Consider the following 19,867-nt stretch of genomic DNA (forward strand, 5'->3'; position numbering starts at 1 on the left):
AGAATAAAATCAATGATTCCTTAAAACCTATTTACTTACATAGCTTACAACAAGAAAACTTACATTACAGTAAAAAGAATCACTTTACCAGAGTCTGCAAAAAACAGTCACACACACTATCCTAGCCTTCTTGAGTGATGAATGGGTTTGGTATGGCTTCCATACCATCCATGGGGCAGATTAGCACTACTGAGGTACCTCGGCAGACTACCAATCCCAGCGGCCTTGTGTCATCCAGCAGTTTGTAAGGGTCATCAGGGTCTGTGAATAATAACAGACTCAGTTAGTTATGTACTCAGCTGAGAAAGGTAGGTACAGTAGATTAGGGGAGATTCAGGGATCGCTAGAGCAATAAATCAACATGGACAAGATGATATACATAGAGCTATATTACTATTTTACTTTGCAAGACAAGAAAGATGCTAAAAAATTTACTATTCTCACAGGTTCCCACAGTCCCACAAATGAATCCCTCCTTTACTAATAATTATCTATAGCTTCACATCGTATGGCAAAGTAGGCTTACCTCTCAAAAACTCCGTAGTGTTATCCAGTACCAGGTTGAGCAAGGGATCATAGCCCTTCAGGATGCCGGCCGCCTCCCGACCGCCCGCGAACTTCACACGGATACTCTTCTCCAGATATTTGCTCAGATCTAAAATAGACTCTTTCCTTCTCTTCTCCTTTCCATCTCCTGCGCCCTGGGCTCCCTGCAATCGAATGGAATAATAAGAATCTACGAACTAAACGCCGACCGGTAATGAATCAAACAAACAATTTCAAATAGGTTGCTAAAATTACCTTTCCTTTATCTCCACCTTCTTTTGATGCCATAGCTGCAATATGACTATGCTAATGAGGATTAGAATACTACTATAAAATCAAAATAATAAAATAGCTTGCAAGGAAATCACATCAAACAAAACAAAGTTTTTTTAGGTTATGACAATCGAAACATTGAAACAAGCCAAACTGTATTTAGTATCTGTGTTTAATACAGAGCTTATAATAATGCCATATTAAATAAATAATTATTTTAATAATAAAACAATACATATGATTCAAGTAAATGCACAAAATATACAGCCTCAGAAGTCCTGTAGTTAAATAAAAGTTTTTTTTATTATTATTAATGCCTTAGTAAATGATTACGAATGCATGTCGTCCTGTCATCATGGCTAAGAAAACGTTCAAAAATTTAAAAAGATTTTTAAATTATTTTCCTTTTATGTTACAATATTTTAAAATTTGGTATTGTAGGTAGGTATTTCATTATTTTTTATATTAATATAGATAATTTATTAATTAAGCTTCTTATCTTGCATAACATGGATGATTTATAATGAGGGTATTATCTTAACAAGTTTTTGAACGATAATTATTATTGTTGACGTTTTGTGTTTTCTTCAACTTCTCGTAAAAAAATATTTTCATGAAAAATTCAACCCAGCAATCAAATCTCATACAAATTAACCCGAAAACATCTTATTCTGATGATATCTTCGAGTTCTTCACACGTTACACCGTGCATTTCAGCCGTAACAGATTCGTGGAGACCATAAAACCCATGAGATATCAATGCGCTCTTCGGTGAGCTATATACTATCGCACGCTCCAGGAGAGTCGGTCATGTCGCACCCGGACTACGCCCAGCAGGCGCAGCACCACGCCTGCCTGCTGGTGCTCGTCAAGGGAATCGGCGGCGTCCTCAAGAACTTCAACAAAATGTATGAAAGAATACAGAGGATCAACAACATAAAAGTCACTGGTAAGTGGTTTGGGGGCGTCAATTTGTGATTAAATCAATTATAATGATAATTATGTATCAAACTATAAGTATTGGATACTGGAAGTCAATACTTATACGTCACTTACATCACTGACACTAATTTACTTCCATGTTGAGTCGCCACAATTCCTTTGCTTCATCACCTCTGTTTTTAACTATTGGATAATTTACTCAATACCATTGCCAGAACCAACAGCAATATGGAACTGAATGATGAAAATAAATCCCTTGTTTTGTTTGTTTTCAGATTCTACGGGCCAAGTCCGAGACATTTGGGTCAGATATGTCAGGGACTACCCTGTAGAGAATAATGACTGGGGTGACTTCCAGACACACAGGTTAAATATAATTTAACATAACTTTCAATATTTTATACTTTAATAAAATTTGGGTACATAAAAATATAGCTTGAAATCTTTTCATATTTATATTTTCTTTGAGCCATAATTATATCTTACAGGTAGAACATAAGAAACAAACTAAATGTATTTTATTTCTTAAATTTCAGGAGGCTTCTTGGCCTAATCACACTGAGCAAATTCACAAACCAAATAGAGCTGAATGAGGTGTGCCGAGTACATGAGTCACTGAAAGTGAAGTATTCAAACACCCTGTATGACTCTCGAGCCTTCATGTTCGGTCCCAACAGCAATATGAAGAAGCCGGAACAGGAACCGGAAACTTATGATGTATATGAAGAGGAGAAGCCAATAAAAGATGGAAGCATTTTTAGTGACAGGTATGTTTTAATATTAACATATATAGCTGAACACAAAAGAGTAGAGATTATTGTTTTTGGAACTAAACAGATTTAAACCTGGCAATAAAAAAAAAACTTGTGATTTGTGGTCTGTTTCTATGGCTTGAATGTCAAACTCGCCCTGTTCCTGTATAAACAAATCGTTTTCTGCTTAATTTTGGAGTTTTGTGGATTGTTGAGTTTGTTCATAAAGCCATTCGCAGCGAAGCTAGACAGATGATTTACAGCGTTTACCTACAATGTTTGGCGGAGAATGAGGCTGGAGAAGTATTAGTCAATATATACGATGTTTATGAAAGAGCAGCGTTTTATACTGGTGAGTAGGTACTTAATTTCTAACCATTAACATACATTGCTTATATTTCTTGTAAAAAAGTACTATATATATAGAATGCCTTTCAATGTGTATTTGTTATTCTTATAGAGGTTAGAAAATACTAGTGTCAAACGTTACATGACATCAGGGTCTGGATGCTAATGTTGTTAAAACATCAGGTCTAGATACTTTTTTACTAAACCCCGACTCAAAAAGGGTATCGATAAGTTTTACAGCTGTAGGTATCTATGTGTGTCGGTCTCTCCGTGTTAGAGTACCTATTGTAAAAATATGTGTAAGAATGTGTAAGAGTCGGTATAAATTCTCCAGACATAATAATTTGCAAGTCACTGCTTTCCTGACCAATTCAATAATTTGTTGCAGGAAAATCGATAAACGCAGTTTTAGAAGAATTGCCGGGGCACATTTGAACTTTTTCCTGAGCAAGAAAAAACTGTAATAAAATATCGATGTGTGATACTATCACTTTTCTCCTATAGTAATTACATAATGGGATAACCAACACGTGTTTCAGTGCAAAAAAACATTAAGAAATACACAATGAAATAAAAGATACAGTTGATTTGATTTAATGAAATTCATTCAAGACTGCCCCCCTCTCCCCTACTAATTTCTTCTCTTAACATAAACCTCCCCAAAAAGTGGCATTTTATAATTAGTAAATATTTGAAACATTTCTCGTTTTGCTTTTTTCTGCTAAAGTATCGTGATACTTTTGTCCGTTTTCTATACTATAATAGTGTGGCCACTTTCTTAGATTGCCACGCCCTCAATGATTCTCTACTCTTTTATGTTCAGCTATACAGCCTACAGTTCTGTTGTTACTTTTTTTAATAGTAGAATCTTAATCTATGGGTGAAGAAGACCAAATTCGCCTTGAGATGAAAACTATAATTTTTATCCAGTTAAGGCTGTTAGGGAGCTGAAAACAATATTATTAAGAATACTGTTCAAGTTATTTGATGAATTCTATCCTCTTCTATTTTCATAGATGCCATAAATTTAATTATGAATTCTGTCTAAAATTATGATGACTCTTAGATAAAACCTATACCTTTACACTTTATTTTCAGGATATCTCTTCCCAGTGACCAAGCAGAGCCACCAAGCAGTCTTTCCTCAGCAGACAGTTTCCCTCATTCGACATCATCCACCATGTCCATCCCTGTCCATGAGGAGAACTTCACTACACCTTCCAATTTCAAAACTCATGCCATGTTTTACGGAGAAAATGATCCAGTACCAGACTTGGAGCAGAATGTGGCGGATCTTATCAACTCCTTGTTCTGGGTGGTGGAGTCTAAAAGACTTGAAAGGTCTCGAGAGAAGCTTGAAAAGGTTTCTTTGTTGTTGGCTCCGTTTGAGAAGAAGGATTTTGTTGGTAAGTTTTTTGTATATTTGTAAGAGGAGAGTCATGAGTAAGATTCAGAGGACCAGATTCTGCATTGTATTCCTGTAATAAGACACTAAATAACAGTTATGAAATCACAATTAAAAACACTAGTTAAAAGTATGAAACACTATTACAAAGGTAATAAACAAGAATTATTAAAAGTAATGAACACCGTATTAACAATTAATTATTTTCATTTCAAAGGATACTCCGATATTAAAAATACTTTTTTAAACTAATTAACAGCATACTAAATAAAAACTAAATTTGCGAAAGGTCCGTCTCAGTCAAAAGCTCGACAATGAATGAATCTAGCACGGGTGGTGTTTCTTCTTTTATAAGCGACACGGCCATTGTTGTTTTTTGGTGCCGCGCGATCTCGCGCCAACATCTCTACAAAATCTTTCTAATCTATCTCTTGTAGTATGTAGTAGCATGTTTAATATTTTAAAGAGATACTATTGATTTGTTCCTAAAGGGTGAAATGCACTTATTTAGGGCCAAGGCGGAGTTTGGTGCTAACCATAGTTTTATTTTTAAACATATAGAAATAAAAAACATAAGCAGTTCTTCTTATAAAATATGTTGTCCATGCATTTAACTCAACAGGCCTCGACATGGAATCGCGAAACAACAAGAAGCGCTGCATGGGGCGGGTAACGAAGAGCCTGGGCGACCTGAGCCTGCAGGCGGGGCTGGCGGCCGACAGCCTCGCGCTGTACCACGCCGCCGCCGACACGCTCCGCGCGGTCAACGACTGGCTGTGGCTCGCCGCCGCTAAGGAAGGTGGGCTCATTGTACTTTTTTACGTTAAGGCTGCGCTTGGTGATGCTGGCTTATTTAGCCCGACCGGGTGTCGAGTGATTTGCGCCAGTGGTAATCAATATCTCCTATATTATAAGTAGGAGTTTAATGTATTGCAGCGCAGCGTTGAAATGAATTATATACGTTTTGATTTCAGTTTGAAACACGAGCTTCTCATATCTCAAACTAAAATCAAAACGTATTTTATTACAACATATTATTAGTTATTATATGTCTACTCTTTTTTTTTGTAAATAAACGATGTGTCTATGTCTACTCTAGCTATCTATTGTAAGGCATAGTAGGAAATATCGAATATACAAGTACCTCAATTTAATTGTAAACTATTTATATTCCAGGCCTCTGCGCAGCATCGGCGATCCTCCTCTACCCGAACCTACGGAACCCGACGACATTCCAAAGAAACGCTAGTCTGCAAGAGAACTCGCCGAACAAAACCAAACTGTCCTTATTCCAACCTCCCACCGACCCATTCCGCCGATACAAGGGCATTTCCTCCCCTCTACGCTCTTCTAAAACCTCTAGTCCTACCAACCCACCTACTGAACTTACCCCATCGTCCTCCGAAAGTGTAGAAACCTCTTCAAGACTATCAGAAACTGATAACGCTGACACGGAATCGCTTGCCTCCTCAAGCGATGTGGACTATCCTAGTCATAAATCCTTTTTACCGGACCTCCCGTCAATACCTAGACAACCTCCTTCGCATGTCACCAACCAGTACCTTTTGAATGGTGAAGAAATTGCCGAGAAGTACCGTAAAGCGATTATACACTACAGTAAATATCAGAACGCTGGTATCATTGAGACGGAAGCGTGTTTTAAAGCAGCAAGGATAGCGGTCGAGCAGAATAATAGTCTACACGCGTCAAGTTTTCTGCAGAACGTTATATTCATCAACTTGACGCTCAGCGAACAAGAGAAGATCCAGAGATTTGATACGCTGGCCGAGCTTTACAAAGAAATCGGTAAGTAATATATTTCATATTTCCATAAATACAATGAGGTTTATACAGTTAATTATCCTAACTAATATTATAAATGCGAAAGTAACTGTGTCTGTCTGTCTGTCTGTTACTCTTTCACGCCAAAACTACTGAACGGATTTGAATGATATTTGGTATACATACGGTCTAGACCCTGGGAAAGAACATAGGCTACTTTTTATCCCGGAATTCCCCCGGGAAAACTTTTTAAGGCGAAGCGAAGCGCGCGGGAACAGCTAGTAATTAATAAAAACTAAAAAACTAAAATAAGGTTACAATCGTTACATTTAATTATTTATTTGATACTTTATTGCACAAATACTTGTTTATGCACTTAAACTGTATGATGTAGTTGCTAAGACTGAAGGCTCCTTCCATTACATCTTTCTATCAAACAGTAAGGGCATTCAAGATAGCGTTGATAGCGTGTGTGTTTGAAAAAAATATAACTATACCTACACAATTCCTTCAACTTCCCCAGGCTTCCTCCGTAAAGCAGCGTTCTGCCAGCGCCTGGCGGCCACCAGGCAAGTCAGCCCCAACAACCCCAACCCGGACTGGCAGCGCTGCTACTACCTCATGCTGCACAGCTTCCCCGGACACCGGCTCAGCCTCGACCCCAACTATGTCATACAGCATCAAGTCGGTAAGGGTTAGGTTCTCTTTGTTAGTTTGGCAATTAAAAAGGTTTAAAAATTACTGAAGTAATTCACTTATATTAAAGTTATTAATTCCAATGAAGGAAGGGTTTAGGCCTAGTCCACCACGCTGGCCTAGTCCGATCAGATATCCTTCCTATATTAACAACCTATCACTTTCTCCACAACGCCCAAGGTTAACTGGAAGAGCTTTTAGCATTAAGTTCGCCTATGTACAAATTTATTTATGTGCAATAAAGAATTTTAATAATAATATGAAGATCTCCAATCAGATATCTAGCCTACCCTACATTAACAACCTCCCCCCTCTACCACAGGTTGGCCAGCCCTCCAAATCCAACTCCTCCAAGAATTAGTAGTAGCGGCGCGACGTATGGGCCACGGCGCGCTGGCGACCCGCCACATGACGTTCCTGCTGCACGCCATGTGGCCGCACCTGGCCCGCGCCGAGCAGCGCGACCTGGCCATACAGCTGCAGGTATTGTTAGTTCCTCTGCTGTATACTAGATGGCGGTATAAATAGTCATCTACGCTGCTACATACTAGATGGCGCTGTAAACAGCCATCTACGGTGCTACATACTAGATGGCGCTGTAAACACTCATCTACGGTGCTACATACTAGATGGCGCTGTAAATACTCATCTAGGGTGCTACATACTAAATGGCGCTGTAAACAGTCATCTACGGTGCTACATACTAGATGGCGCTGTAAACAGCCATCTACGGTGCTACATGCTAGATGGCGGTATAAACAGTCATCTACGGTGCTACATGCTAGATGGCGGTATAAACAGTCATCTACGGTGCTACATACTAGATGGCGCTGTAAACACTGATCTACAGTTAAAAGTAACGGCTGCTACTACCTCATGCTGCACAGCTTCGTCCTCGACCCCAACTACGTTATACAGCATCAAGCCTTTTCACGATGGGAACAAAATAAAAGATTTGGGTTGACTTCAGTTGTAGTGCTATATTTTAAATTAGCAAATAATTAGCACTTATACAATTAGACCCGACAATGGTTGTTGCGTCGCGGTAAGTAGGGAAGTGACGTTGGATCGGTAACCGCATACGTGTCTAATACGCAGTGCGGATGACTAAGTGTGTGCGTTTAGAAATTATGTTAGATTAGTTATTAGAATACTTTAACGCTTTATATTTATTTACTTTAAATTATTTATTTATACAATTCTAGTTTTATTAATTATTAATATTTATTATTTACTTTATATAATGCCAGACGCACACATTATTAAATTTCTGAATTTAAGTTAAACTAAAAGACCGGCGTAGACAAAGCCGATAAGTGTTAGATAGATAGATAGAATATTCTTTATTTGTACACAAGAATAGATTTTATAAAGCTTATATACAAACACATAAGTACCTATAAAAAAAAGGGTCTCATCACTAAAAGCGTTCTTTTCAAGACAACCTTTGGGTGGAAGAATATTTATGTTCAAATATGGTCAAGTGTTAGGTACTCTTAGTTACTTTGGTAATTAAGGGTAGTCACATGTAGACAGTGGGCTAGAGCTGGTGGCGGCGCGGCGCATGGGCCACGGCGCGCGGGCCACGCGCCACATGACGTTCCTGCTGCACGCCATGTGGCCGCACCTGGCCCGCGCCGAGCAGCGCGACCTGGCCATACAGCTGGAGGTATTGTTATAATGTGGCAAGTTCCTTGGCGACCCTCCTTGCGGGGTGAAAGAAGTGGCGGGGGCGAGGTAGCACGACATGCTACACACGTAGAAAAGTGTGCCCGGATTAATCTCGCGATAGCTTGTAACTATTTCTGACGTAAGTAAAATTTTATTCTATGAGTGTTCCCGTAAATGTCATATTTAGCTTAAAATTTATAGTTTGACAGCATTAAAATTTGGATGTTTACCTTCAGAATATCTACCAATTTGAATTTATTTATGTAAAAGTATTTTATTTTATAAATCAATTTCCATGTCACTTTCATGTTCACTCTCTGTTTGAACTTGTTCATCGTCGTCGTCATCCTCATAACCAGTATGTATATGTCATCAACATCTTAAATCTTAAACTCTAAAACTAATTGTTCCTGTTTAACTATAATGTAAGCTAGGTATATATATAAATGTGCATATGTGCTACTAAGCTATGATAAATTTGTTATGTAGTGCGACTCTTTACCCACAGTCAAACCATATTAACATTTGGTTTTGTGGGATGTATGTAATAGCATAAGTTGTTTTCTTTGAATAAAGATTTATTCTATTCTATTCTATTCTATTCATCTTCATCATCGTTTTCATTAACTTCAATTATAAAAGTTTGAAGTATAATGTACTAGAGTACGCCAGTCATATTAGTTCAGTGTACACCTATAATATTTTATGTTTAATTTACATTAAATTATAAATAAACAATAACATACCTGTCCAATACATCGTCAAATACTCTATCAGATTTATAATATTCATCTTATTTTTTTATGACATGGTCGTCACAATTTCTCCACTTTTCAGGCGAATAATTAGAGAAAAGCAACTCTAAGTCTTTTATCTCTTTATCTAAGTTAGAGTCAATCGACGTTCTTGCGAGCTCGCCTTTCACGTACCGCCACACAAGTTCAATAGGATTTAATTCCGGGTGGTATGGGGGTAGGCGAAGCACGATATAACCATTTTCTTTCAAAATTTCATCAATTTTGTAATTTTTCTCTGTGTTTTGCTCATTAATTACTTTCATTAAATCACATAAATTTTGGTTGCTTTCCTAGTTACAAGAACTGACAACTGACGCACTGTCATATGGACTTTTCGTCTTTGTTGTTTACTTTTTCGTATCTGACTGCGCAGTACCAACCTTTAGCCGCGTAGCATGACTGATCCGGTACGCTGTTCTACAAGAAGCCCCTATATTGAGACATTATACGATTTGTTGTTTTTAACGTTATTTTGTTGACGAATTATAGATACCTAATAATAATATAATGATAATATTAAAAAGGCCTCAACACTCATCCTAAGACTAATGGTCTCAGGATCAATGATCTCATGTGGGTCGCACTCAAATTATGACAGACTATTTAAGACATGTGGCCGCCTCGGCTGCGCGGCCGAGACTGCCGTAACAATGACATGCAGTGCACGCGTTGCCCTTTACCGCTACCCCTCCCGCTACCCGCTGTCGTCTTGGGTACCTCGTCCCCTCCGCGTCTTTCACCCCGCAAGGAGGGTCGCTAAGCAACTTGCCAATCTATAGTTCCTCTGCGACATACTAGATGGCGCTGTAAACAGTCATCTACGGTGCTACATACTAGATGGCGCTGTAAACAGTCATCTACGGTGCTACATACTAGATGGCGCTGTAAACAGCCATCTACGGTGCTACATACTAGATGGCGCTGTAAACACTGATCTACGGTTAAAAATACGGCTACTATTACCTCATGCTGCACAGCTTCGTCCTCGACCCCAACTATGTTATACAGCATCAAGTCGATAAGTGTTAGATAAATAGAATATTCTTTATTCGTACACAAGAATAGATTTTATAAAGCTTATATACAAACACATAGGTACCTATAAAAAAAGGGTCTCATCACTAAAAGCGATTTTTTCAAGACAACCTTTGGGTGGAAGAATATTTATGTTCAAATAGGGTCAGGTACTTAGTGTTAGGTACTCTTTGTTACTTTGGCTACTAAGGATGGTCACATGTAGACAGTGGGCTAGAGCTGGTGGCGGCGCGGCGCATGGGCCACGGCGCGCGGGCCACGCGCCACATGACGTTCCTGCTGCACGCCATGTGGCCGCACCTGGCCCGCGCCGAACAGCGCGACCTGGCCATACAGCTGCAGGTATTGTTAGTTCCTCTGCTTTGTACTAGATGGCGCTGTAAACAATCATCTACATGTAGACAGTGGACTAGAGGTAGTGGTGGCGGCGCGGCCATACAGCTGCAGGTATTGTTAGTTCCGCTGCGACATATAGATGGCGCTGTAAACACTCATCTACATGTAGACAGTGGACTAGAGCTAGTGACCTGGCCATACAGCTGCAGGTATTGTTAGTTCCTCTGCGACATACTAGATGGCGGTATAAACAGTCATCTACGGTGCTACATACTAGATGGCGGTGTAAACAGTCATCTACGGTGCTACATACTAGATGGCGGTGTAAACAGTCATCTACGGTGCTACATACTAGATGGCGGTATTTATTTATTTTATTTTATTTATTAGCGAAACAAACAGCATTATTTTAAAAATAAACTATCACTAAAGAAATTACAACTAAAATGCCAATTACATGTTTCGACTGTACACCAAAATATAGTAGCTTAAATATTTTAAATAACTTATCTACATTAAAGGCCAAAATAATAATAATGTATATATATAAAATTAATTAATTTAGAATAAAAACTATGATTACAATTTAAAACAAAACAAATCAAAAATATTACATACGCAAGCGGGGGTGAGTGTGTGTGTGTGTGTATGTGTGTATTTGTATGTATGTGTGTGTGTATGTGAGCATGTGTGTGATGAGGTGTTTGTAGGAGACTAACAGCAGTTTGTCTGTAAAATAATAATACTGTTAGATAAGTATTCATTCCGATTTCTCAGCAATAATTTCCCTGACGTTATTAATGAAAATATTTCTGGATGTTGCAAATATGTCAAGACTGCTAAAGTTTTTATTATAGGATATCATTATTCTTTTCAGAGCGTTATTAGCACAGTAGTTAGTCTGGTAAGGCAGAGGTTTAAAAAGTGGAGTTACTCTGATTGGAACACACCATTGCAATGAAGACAACAGTTCAGAACAATCAATATTGGCATGAATAATGTCATACAGTAATTTCATATCCGATGTTACACGACGGTTTTCCAAACTATCCAGACCATAATATTTTTCTAGGTATTGGTAATTATCTTTGTAGAAAATTCGTTCCCTATATGCCAGGTGTCTAATAAATTTGTGTTGAACTGCCTCAATTCTTTTCTTATAAACCTCATACTGGGGTGACCAAACTGGTGAGGCGAATTCCAGAATGCTACGGACATGAGTCATATACAGAAGTTTGAGAGTTTCTGTACATGAAAATCCACGACCTATCCTCATTATGAAACCCAACATTTTATTAGCACGAGTTATTATGTTACTAATGTGTGCATCAAACATCATTTTGTTATCCATGATGACACCCAAGTCTCTAATTTTGGCTTTCTCCGTCAAAATTGTATCAGCTATAGTGTAGCTATGTAAAATTTTATTAGTTTTTCTGGTATAGGATATTTTAAAACATTTTTTAGCATTAAGTTCTAATTGGTTAACCGCACAATACTCCTGTAGACGAATTAAGTCATTCTGCAATCTGTTGCAATCATTCAATGAATCGATCACAAGGAATAGTTTTAAATCATCAGCAAATAGATTGAAGTGGGCATTTTTAAAGCATTTGTAGATGTCAAAAATGTATGCATTGAAAAATAGGGGTCCCAAAAGTGAACCCTGCGGAACACCAGAGCTCATTTTGACTAATTCAGAACGTGCCCCGCCTACAACTACTGACTGGCTTCGATTGGTAACATAAGATGTTACCCATCTTAACAGACTGCCATGTACGCCCATGACGCTAAGTTTCGACAAAAGCACGTTATGGCTCACTTTATCAAAGGCTTTTGAAAAGTCAGTATATATAGCATCCACCTGATTACCGCCATCAATATTATTCAGTACGTAGTACGATGACTGTAACAAATTCGAAACAACCGACCGTTTGCGCATAAAACCATGCTGGTTTTCTGGTATGTTCTTAGTTATTAATGGATAAATTGAATCATAAACTATTTTCTCCAATAATTTGCTAATACACGGCAATACAGATACTGGACGATAATCAGTAGCCCTTGATTTAGATCCGCCCTTAAAAATGGGTGCAACCTTCGCTGTTTTCCATTTAATAGGCATGATGCCTTCTGTTATTGATCTATTGAACAGAATACACAGTGGGACAGCTAAGGATTCCTTGCACCTAACAATAAAAACCGGTGGGATGTTATCAAGACCACTTCCCTTATTTATGTCGAGTTTATCAATGTATCTTTTTACTATATCCGGTGTAATCTTGATAGTTCCTAAGCAATCAGTATTCCAACAGTCTTCATCACATGCGGTCAAGTGATTATTGATGTCTACACTAGAATTATCATTGCCATTAAAAACACTACCGAAATAGTCCGAAAAACAGTTATCTATCTCTGCTGGTGAGTTTGCCACATTGCTCCCACATGTAATTCTATTAGGAATCGACGAAGTGCCCTTTTTGACTTTAACAAAAGACCAGAAATTTTTTGGATTATCTAAAATGTTACATTCAGATTTAATAGTAAATTTCCGATAATCCTCCTTAATAAGTTTCTTTTGTCTAGTGCGTAATAGAGCAAACGTATCATAGTCACGGGGATTTTTGTAGAGCTTATACAGTTTATGGTACTTGGCTTTTTCCCGAGTTACTTTTCTTAGGTTATGAGAGAACCAATGTGGATATGGAATGGTGTATAAATAGTCATCTACGGTGCTACATACTAGATGGCGCTGTAAACGCTCGTTTACAGCTGAAAGTAACGGCTGCTACTACCTCATGCTCAGTCTCGACTACAACTACACTCATAAGCAATGAAATGCTATGCTCTTTAAATCGACATGTAGGAATGATGAAAAGATTGATATATTTATTGATGGTAATAAAATAGAATTAGTAGAGTCTGTAAAATTTCTAGGCATATATATAGATGCCCACCTAAACTGGAAGGAGGAGCTTAACTCAATTGGAAGTGTCTTGAGCTCAGCCTGTTTTGCTCTACGTAGTTTACGTGATGAAATAGACATAAAACAACTTCTTCAAGTTTATTACGCATTGATAGAATCAAAACTACGATACAGTATCCAGTTCTGGGGAAACAGCTATGAGTACAATATGAGCAAGGCATTTATCATTCAGAAAAGAGCCATAAGGACCATGTTACGTATCTCACAGAGACAATCATGCAGAGAACACTTTATTAAACTGAAAATTCTAACAGCACCATGTCTATACATCTTAGTTTGTACATCTAACTTAGTTAAACACTTGCACAGATACGAGTCGGCTTTGGAAAGAATTGACAGACTGAAAACAAGGAGGAAAGACCTAAAAATTCCCATATGCCCCCGGATAAATATAGTGAAGCACTCATCTAGATATCAGGCTCTTCATCTGTTCAATAATTTGCCCTTGGAATTCAAACAAATTAACTCATATATTTCATTTAAAATTAAACTTAAAAAATACCTCATTGAAAAGTGCTATTACAGTGTTGAGGAATACTTAAATCAGTGTTTTTCAACCTGTGGGTCGCGACCCCCTGGGGGGTCGCGAAGCTTCTGTAGGGGGGTCGCCAAATGGCGAAAAAAATTGGGAACTTTAGTACAAAAACAATAAAGACAATTAGTACTCATAGTTTAAAAATAAAAATAAATCTTAAATGCGAAGGCTGAGCTTGTTTTTTATTAATTAAATTATCTCATGGATCTGTTTTAGTACAATAGACCACATCCACACGGTAAGGCAGATTACACAGAACACCAAAGAGTATAATCAGCCTCTGTATCTAGCCTTTGTGGACTATGATAACGCCTTCAACTCCATCGAGACATGGGAAATTTTGGTAGCGTTGCAGAGATTTCAAATCGAATGGATATATAGAGGAGTTGAGGAGTCTGTACGATGCCGCCGGACTTGGCATATGTATAAATGGCGAGTACATGACACACCTCTCTGCTTCGCGGACGACATCGTTATTATGGCAGAATCTCTGCAGGAACTCAGCTGGATGATGGAAGTGGCCTAAATGCTGCTTCCCAACGTGTAGGCTTCGGGGCAATAAATTTGGACAAGACGAAAGTCATATAGGTTCAATGCTCACATCGAACTGGAGCCGATGATCGTTGGTGAGGCAACCATCGAATTTGTGCAAGATATGTCTGTCTACCTCGGGGAGACAAAAGGCAAATTCGGCTAGGCAGAAGCAACTTCGACAAGGAGGCTGCAAGGCGCATCCAACTGGGTTGGGCTGTATTCGGAAAACTTCGTCAGCACATATTCTCCTTGGCCATCCCTCAGAGCCTGAAGACTAAAGATTTCAACCAGTGCGTCCTGCCAGTGATGACGTATGGTGCAGAGACGTGGGTACCGACGGTAGGACTAGTCCACCGATTTAAAGTCGCTCAGCGTGCTATGGAGAGAGCTATGCTTGGGGTTTCTCTGATAAATCGTATCGGAAATGAGGTTTTCCGTCAGTCAGAGGATTAAGATTACTGGCATAGCTGTCAAAATATGCAACCTGAAGTCGCAGTGGGCTGGTCATATCTGCCGAAGAACCGATAACCGTTGGGGTAGACGAGTTCTCGAGTGGAGACCACGAATAGGCAAATGTAGCGTGGGTAGGCCTTCCTGCCTGGTTCAAAGACGACATTTATTTTTTTGTAAAGCCAGGTAACTACCTGTTGTCTTTTTACTTTCATTTCACCGTTGAAAACTTTTATTCAAGATATTGAAATGCTCAAAAAAGTCAGATAGAAAAAGCTAATTTCGAAAAAAGAAATTCCGGGTCGCAATGGCATTAGTTGTACGTACCTATGTACATGGCCACACGTATTCTAAGTGTGTAATTTTTAAATAATGTGTTTTTTAATTTTATAAGTATGTACTCGTACTACTTTGAATCCTAATCATGGAGACCATCAATACGTCGTATGGAATGAATATTAAGAATACTGTAACATACATGATAAAAAACCGAAAGGGTCAAGGGGGTCGCGAAATATTTTTTTATACCAGGGGGGTCGCGTCATGAAAAAGGTTGAAAAACACTGACTTAAATGATAAGGGACATTAACTCAGTTCTTTTTTTTATTTTGTTAGTAATTTTAACGTTAATTTATTGTGTCTTTTATTTCTGAATAAGCATATTGTTAATTAATACTATTATTTTTGTAAATGTTGTAAATTGCTAATAAATCTAATTAATGTAAATTTATTAATTCTGTATTAGGTAATGATTTTTGTAATGATGTTTACTATAATAATTTATTTATATTGTTTTAGTTTAAGCTGTAAATATTGATTATGTAAGGGTCAAAATCAGAGAGGTGAGCATTTTAGGTTTTCAAATATCTGAGAAATTAAGTTTTATTTTGATGAAAACTAACAAGTGGAGTCTGTTGTGGCATTTGTCATGAACCTATCCTGTGATGAGGCACGCACAAAATTATATATTTTAGAAATTATACTTGTTAATAAGAATAATGTCAGGGTCAAGAGTCATTTCGGGAACACTTTTAATTATTTTTTAAATAATAATATAACGAACACGTTTAAGAATCACCTTCAAGAAATTGTAATTAACCTTTTCCTAAATTAGAAAATATTATTATTTTGATTTTTTTCATAATGAAAACACTTATTTTTCAAATTACTCTCCATAAATTTCCAATTTGTGCAAATTTCGTTCCATAATTTCAATTTATTGTATACATTTTTGCACTACGTTATATATTATTAATATAAATACAAAGGTTTCAAGGTAATTTAATGCTGTATATGCAAGATTTAATTATAGCATTACATAATAGTGACTTATTTGCCGTTTTTGTGATGTTCCCGAAAATGATGGGAGTGTTCCCAAAATGACAACGAAGTTCCCTAAATGACGTTGACCTTCCCTAAATGAACGCAAAGCTAGGTTTTTGGTACATTTGGTGCATGAAAATAATATAATCATCATCATCTCAGCCATAGGACGTCCACTGCTGAACATAGGCTTCCCCCAATGATTTCCACCTTGTCCGATCGGAGGCGGCCCACATGCAGTGCTTCCCCGCGGACTTGACTATATCGTCCGTTCATATCGCGGGGGGCCGCCCAACGCTGCGTTTGCCGGTACGTGGTCTCCACTTGTGGATTCTTCTGCTCCACCGACCATCAGTCCTTCGAGCAATGTGTCCGGCCCACTGCCATTTCAGCTTACTGACTCGATAAGCTATGTCGGTTACTTTGGTTCTTCTACGGATCTCTTCATTTCTGATTCGATCACGTAGAGACACGCCGAGCATAGCCCTTTCCATAGCTCGCTGGGTGACTCCGAGCCTATTCAAGAGGCCTAGAGTTAGGGACCACGTCTCGGTAACGTAGGTCATCACTGGCAACACGCACTGTTCGAAGACTTTCGTCTTGAGGCACTGGGGAATTTCGGACGTGAAGACGCTTCGTAACTTCCCAAACGCTGTCCAGCCAAGTTGGATTCGCCGAGTGACCTCTTCCTCGAAGTTGGATCTTCCTAGTTGGACTGTTTGTCCAAGGTAGACGTAATTTTCCACCACTTCAAGAATCGAGTTTCCTATAGATATTGAGGTGGGCGCTACTTGAGAATTGGCCATGACTTCCAACTTGTCCATATTCATCTTGAGGCCTACCTTTTGGGAAACCCGATTGAGGTCAGAATTTTGCTGAGGTCTTCCAACGATACTGCCATAACCACGATATCGTCGGTAAACCGAAGGTGAGAGATGTATTCACCGTTGATAGCCGAGTTCTTCCCAGTCTAGGAGCTTGAAGACATCTTCCGTCGCATTAGTGAAGAGCTTTGGAGATACTTATAACATATCCTTATCTCACACCTCTCTGCAATGGAATTGCTTCCGTAGTCTGGTCCTGTACTCAAACTGACATGGTGGCGTTTCTATACAATCACTTCAACACTTCGATATACCCGTAGTCAATGTGACACCGTTGTAAGGCGTTTAGCCCGCCCACGTCTCGATCGAATCAAAGGCCTTCTGATAGTCCACAAACGCTAAAGTTCTATTCTATTCTCTGTGGGGGTGCAAGTACCTGTACGTGGTTCTCTCAAGTGGAACCTTTGTGCATATCCCCAAGGTCTAAACTGCCTTCCTAAGCTTGGACCATTTCCCACCACGCTGGTCCACTGCGGGTTGGTGGGTTCACATATTTAGATGTGCTAAATCTAGATATGCAGGTTTCCTCACGATGATTTCCTTCACCGTAAGATCGATGGTATACATTGTACTTAAGTTAAAATAACATGTCAGCGCCGAGATTTGAACCAGCATCTCTTGCGTGAGAAGCGGGCGCTTACCCGACTGAGCTACCAACGTTAAGGTTTTTTCGGACGCCTTTTTTGACTTCTTTTTCTCTTCATTTTTATCGTTCTCCATCTTACTCGTACTAAATGGATACCTATAACCAAAATTTTGCATGTTTATGGTTTTATAAGCATTAAAGCATCATTTTGCCCAAAAAAAATGGCATTTCAGGAACGTAGGCGTCATTTCGGGAACATCCGTCATATGCCAGAACGTTTCCGAAATGACCGTTCCGGAAATGATTATTCGTTAAATATTTTCATGTCACGCTTGACGCCGCCATGTTAAATATTGGTTTTAGAGATTATGAACAAGTGAGCAACAATATTTATAAGAATTTTGCTAAAAGTACGCAAATTTTCGAAAAACTAATTACTGAAGAGCGTTCCCGTAGTGACAGGGAATTAAAGTACGCTTCACACATATGAAATTAAAAGGTACTTACCAACAAAATCTAATATATTTTTTTCGAAAACTTAACAAACGCCTTTTGCTTTGAATTGTGAACTTTACACTGCTGCTCGCTAACGCCACCTGGCGTGTGTTGTTTTATTTATATCGATCGATATCCACCACGTTCACGGAATGATTTGATAAACGACGGACAGCATTTGAATAGCCAAAATATGAAGAAGTTTTACTTGTAATAATGTAATTTATACGTATATTCTTAATTTAATTATACTAAAAGCTAATATTAAAATATGACAGTTTTAAGTGGTAATTTTATTTTTTTTGACTTCTCTGAACTATGAAACATGGTATAAGGACGCATTCCCGGAATGACGATTCAGACCTTTTTTGTTTAAAATCAAATAAAACTTAACATAGCGAAATAAATATGCTGAGTGCGCTGTAATTATATGCACATAACCTTTATTTTGAAATAAGTATTTTAGTAATATCATGTAATAAAATGAGGAAAAACTTTGTCGGAAGCATAATGCTCACCTCTCTGATTTTGACCCGTAAATACTTTTTCAAATACAATGTACATTGTTTTATGAAATAAATAAATGAAATGAAAAATGAAAAGTTTCCACTCACAAAAAGCCGACACCTAACAATCCCAAGTTTGTCAAACATTTAATAAAAAAATATTTAACGAAATATTACCGTTTTTGTTCATATTATCCTGATGCTCTGTTAAATGTACTTCAATGTTTCAGAAAGCGTCGTTAAGTGTTTTTCTCTGTGGAACCTTTTCATTGCCCGTGAGTGTATGTTATACAGCATCAAGTCGATAAGTGTTAGGTATTCTTTGTTACTTTAGAAATTAAGGATGGTCACATGTAGACAGTGGGCTAGAGCTGGTGGCGGCGCGACGTATGGGCCACGGCGCGCTGGCGACCCGCCACATGACGTTCCTGCTGCACGCCATGTGGCCGCACCTGGCCCGCGCCGAGCAGCGCGACCTGGCCATACAGCTGCAGGTATTGTTGGTTCCTCTGCTGTATACTAGATGGCGCTGTAAACACTTATCTACGGTGCTACATACTAGATGGCGCTGTAAACACTGATCTACTAATTCTAATGACCTGTAATGCTTATTTATCAATAAATGAATATTATTTATTTATTTATTTATTTATTTAATACTTTATTGCACAAATATGAGATATAAGTGTACAAAAGGTGGACTTAATGCTTAAAGCATTTTCTACCAGCCAACCTACAGGAGGTACAAGTAAAAAGGTGAAAAGGTGCAAAAAAAGATAAGTATATGAAAGCAGGAAAAACTAAAAAGTCACTTGATAATTAACTTAAAAGAAATACATAAAATATACATATTACAAGAAATGATAAATATAAATTATATTATTTACACACGAATACTTCATAAATATAATATTTATATATATATTTATAGAATATATACAATAATACATGAATACGGTTAAAAATACTACTATTACCTCATGCT

At 38.1% G+C, this 19,867-nt stretch overlaps 3 protein-coding genes across 3 annotated transcripts; 2 read left to right on the forward strand and 1 right to left on the reverse strand.

Annotated features, from left to right (window-relative positions):
- Window positions 1–16: 16 nt before the first annotated feature.
- Window positions 17–962, reverse strand: LOC105380053 (U6 snRNA-associated Sm-like protein LSm7). The gene is made up of 3 exons (XM_011549543.3): window positions 802–962; window positions 527–710; window positions 17–261 (listed from the first exon to the last, which is right to left on the reverse strand). Exons 1-3 carry the CDS (start codon window positions 832–834, stop codon window positions 122–124), a joined length of 357 nt encoding a protein of 118 aa, XP_011547845.1. The 5' UTR covers window positions 835–962; the 3' UTR covers window positions 17–121.
- Window positions 963–1,395: 433 nt separating this feature from the next.
- Window positions 1,396–6,080, forward strand: LOC125489558 (protein brunelleschi-like). The gene is made up of 6 exons (XM_048625620.1): window positions 1,396–1,768; window positions 2,037–2,127; window positions 2,298–2,528; window positions 3,960–4,267; window positions 4,889–5,065; window positions 5,443–6,080. Exons 1-6 carry the CDS (start codon window positions 1,579–1,581, stop codon window positions 6,078–6,080), a joined length of 1,635 nt encoding a protein of 544 aa, XP_048481577.1. The 5' UTR covers window positions 1,396–1,578.
- Window positions 6,081–6,544: 464 nt separating this feature from the next.
- Window positions 6,545–7,287, forward strand: LOC125489638 (protein brunelleschi-like). Its single transcript, XM_048626057.1, has 2 exons — window positions 6,545–6,736; window positions 7,067–7,287. Exons 1-2 carry the CDS (start codon window positions 6,670–6,672, stop codon window positions 7,270–7,272), a joined length of 273 nt encoding a protein of 90 aa, XP_048482014.1. The 5' UTR covers window positions 6,545–6,669; the 3' UTR covers window positions 7,273–7,287.
- Window positions 7,288–19,867: the final 12,580 nt, after the last annotated feature.

Source organism: Plutella xylostella, chromosome 3 (genome assembly GCF_932276165.1).
Source record: "Plutella xylostella chromosome 3, ilPluXylo3.1, whole genome shotgun sequence".
Classification (NCBI taxonomy): Eukaryota; Metazoa; Arthropoda; class Insecta; order Lepidoptera; family Plutellidae; genus Plutella; species Plutella xylostella.

What these genes read in the sequence shown, in the direction of transcription:
- LOC125489638 (XM_048626057.1), top strand. Translation starts at nt 6,670, where the DNA reads ATGCTGCACAGCTTCCCCGGACACCGGCTCAGCCTCGACCCCAACTAT. An exon ending in TGTCATACAGCATCAAGTCG is followed by an intron (nt 6,737 to 7,066) that starts GTAAGGGTTAGG and finishes CCTCTACCACAG; the next exon opens with GTTGGCCAGCCCTCCAAATC.
- LOC105380053 (XM_011549543.3), bottom strand. Translation starts at nt 834, where the DNA reads ATGGCATCAAAAGAAGGTGGAGATAAAGGAAAG. An exon ending in AAGGTGGAGATAAAGGAAAG is followed by an intron (nt 711 to 801) that starts GTAATTTTAGCA and finishes ATTCGATTGCAG; the next exon opens with GGAGCCCAGGGCGCAGGAGA. An exon ending in CACTACGGAGTTTTTGAGAG is followed by an intron (nt 262 to 526) that starts GTAAGCCTACTT and finishes TATTATTCACAG; the next exon opens with ACCCTGATGACCCTTACAAA.
- LOC125489558 (XM_048625620.1), top strand. Translation starts at nt 1,579, where the DNA reads ATGCGCTCTTCGGTGAGCTATATACTATCGCACGCTCCAGGAGAGTCG. An exon ending in CAACAACATAAAAGTCACTG is followed by an intron (nt 1,769 to 2,036) that starts GTAAGTGGTTTG and finishes GTTTGTTTTCAG; the next exon opens with ATTCTACGGGCCAAGTCCGA. An exon ending in GGTGACTTCCAGACACACAG is followed by an intron (nt 2,128 to 2,297) that starts GTTAAATATAAT and finishes CTTAAATTTCAG; the next exon opens with GAGGCTTCTTGGCCTAATCA.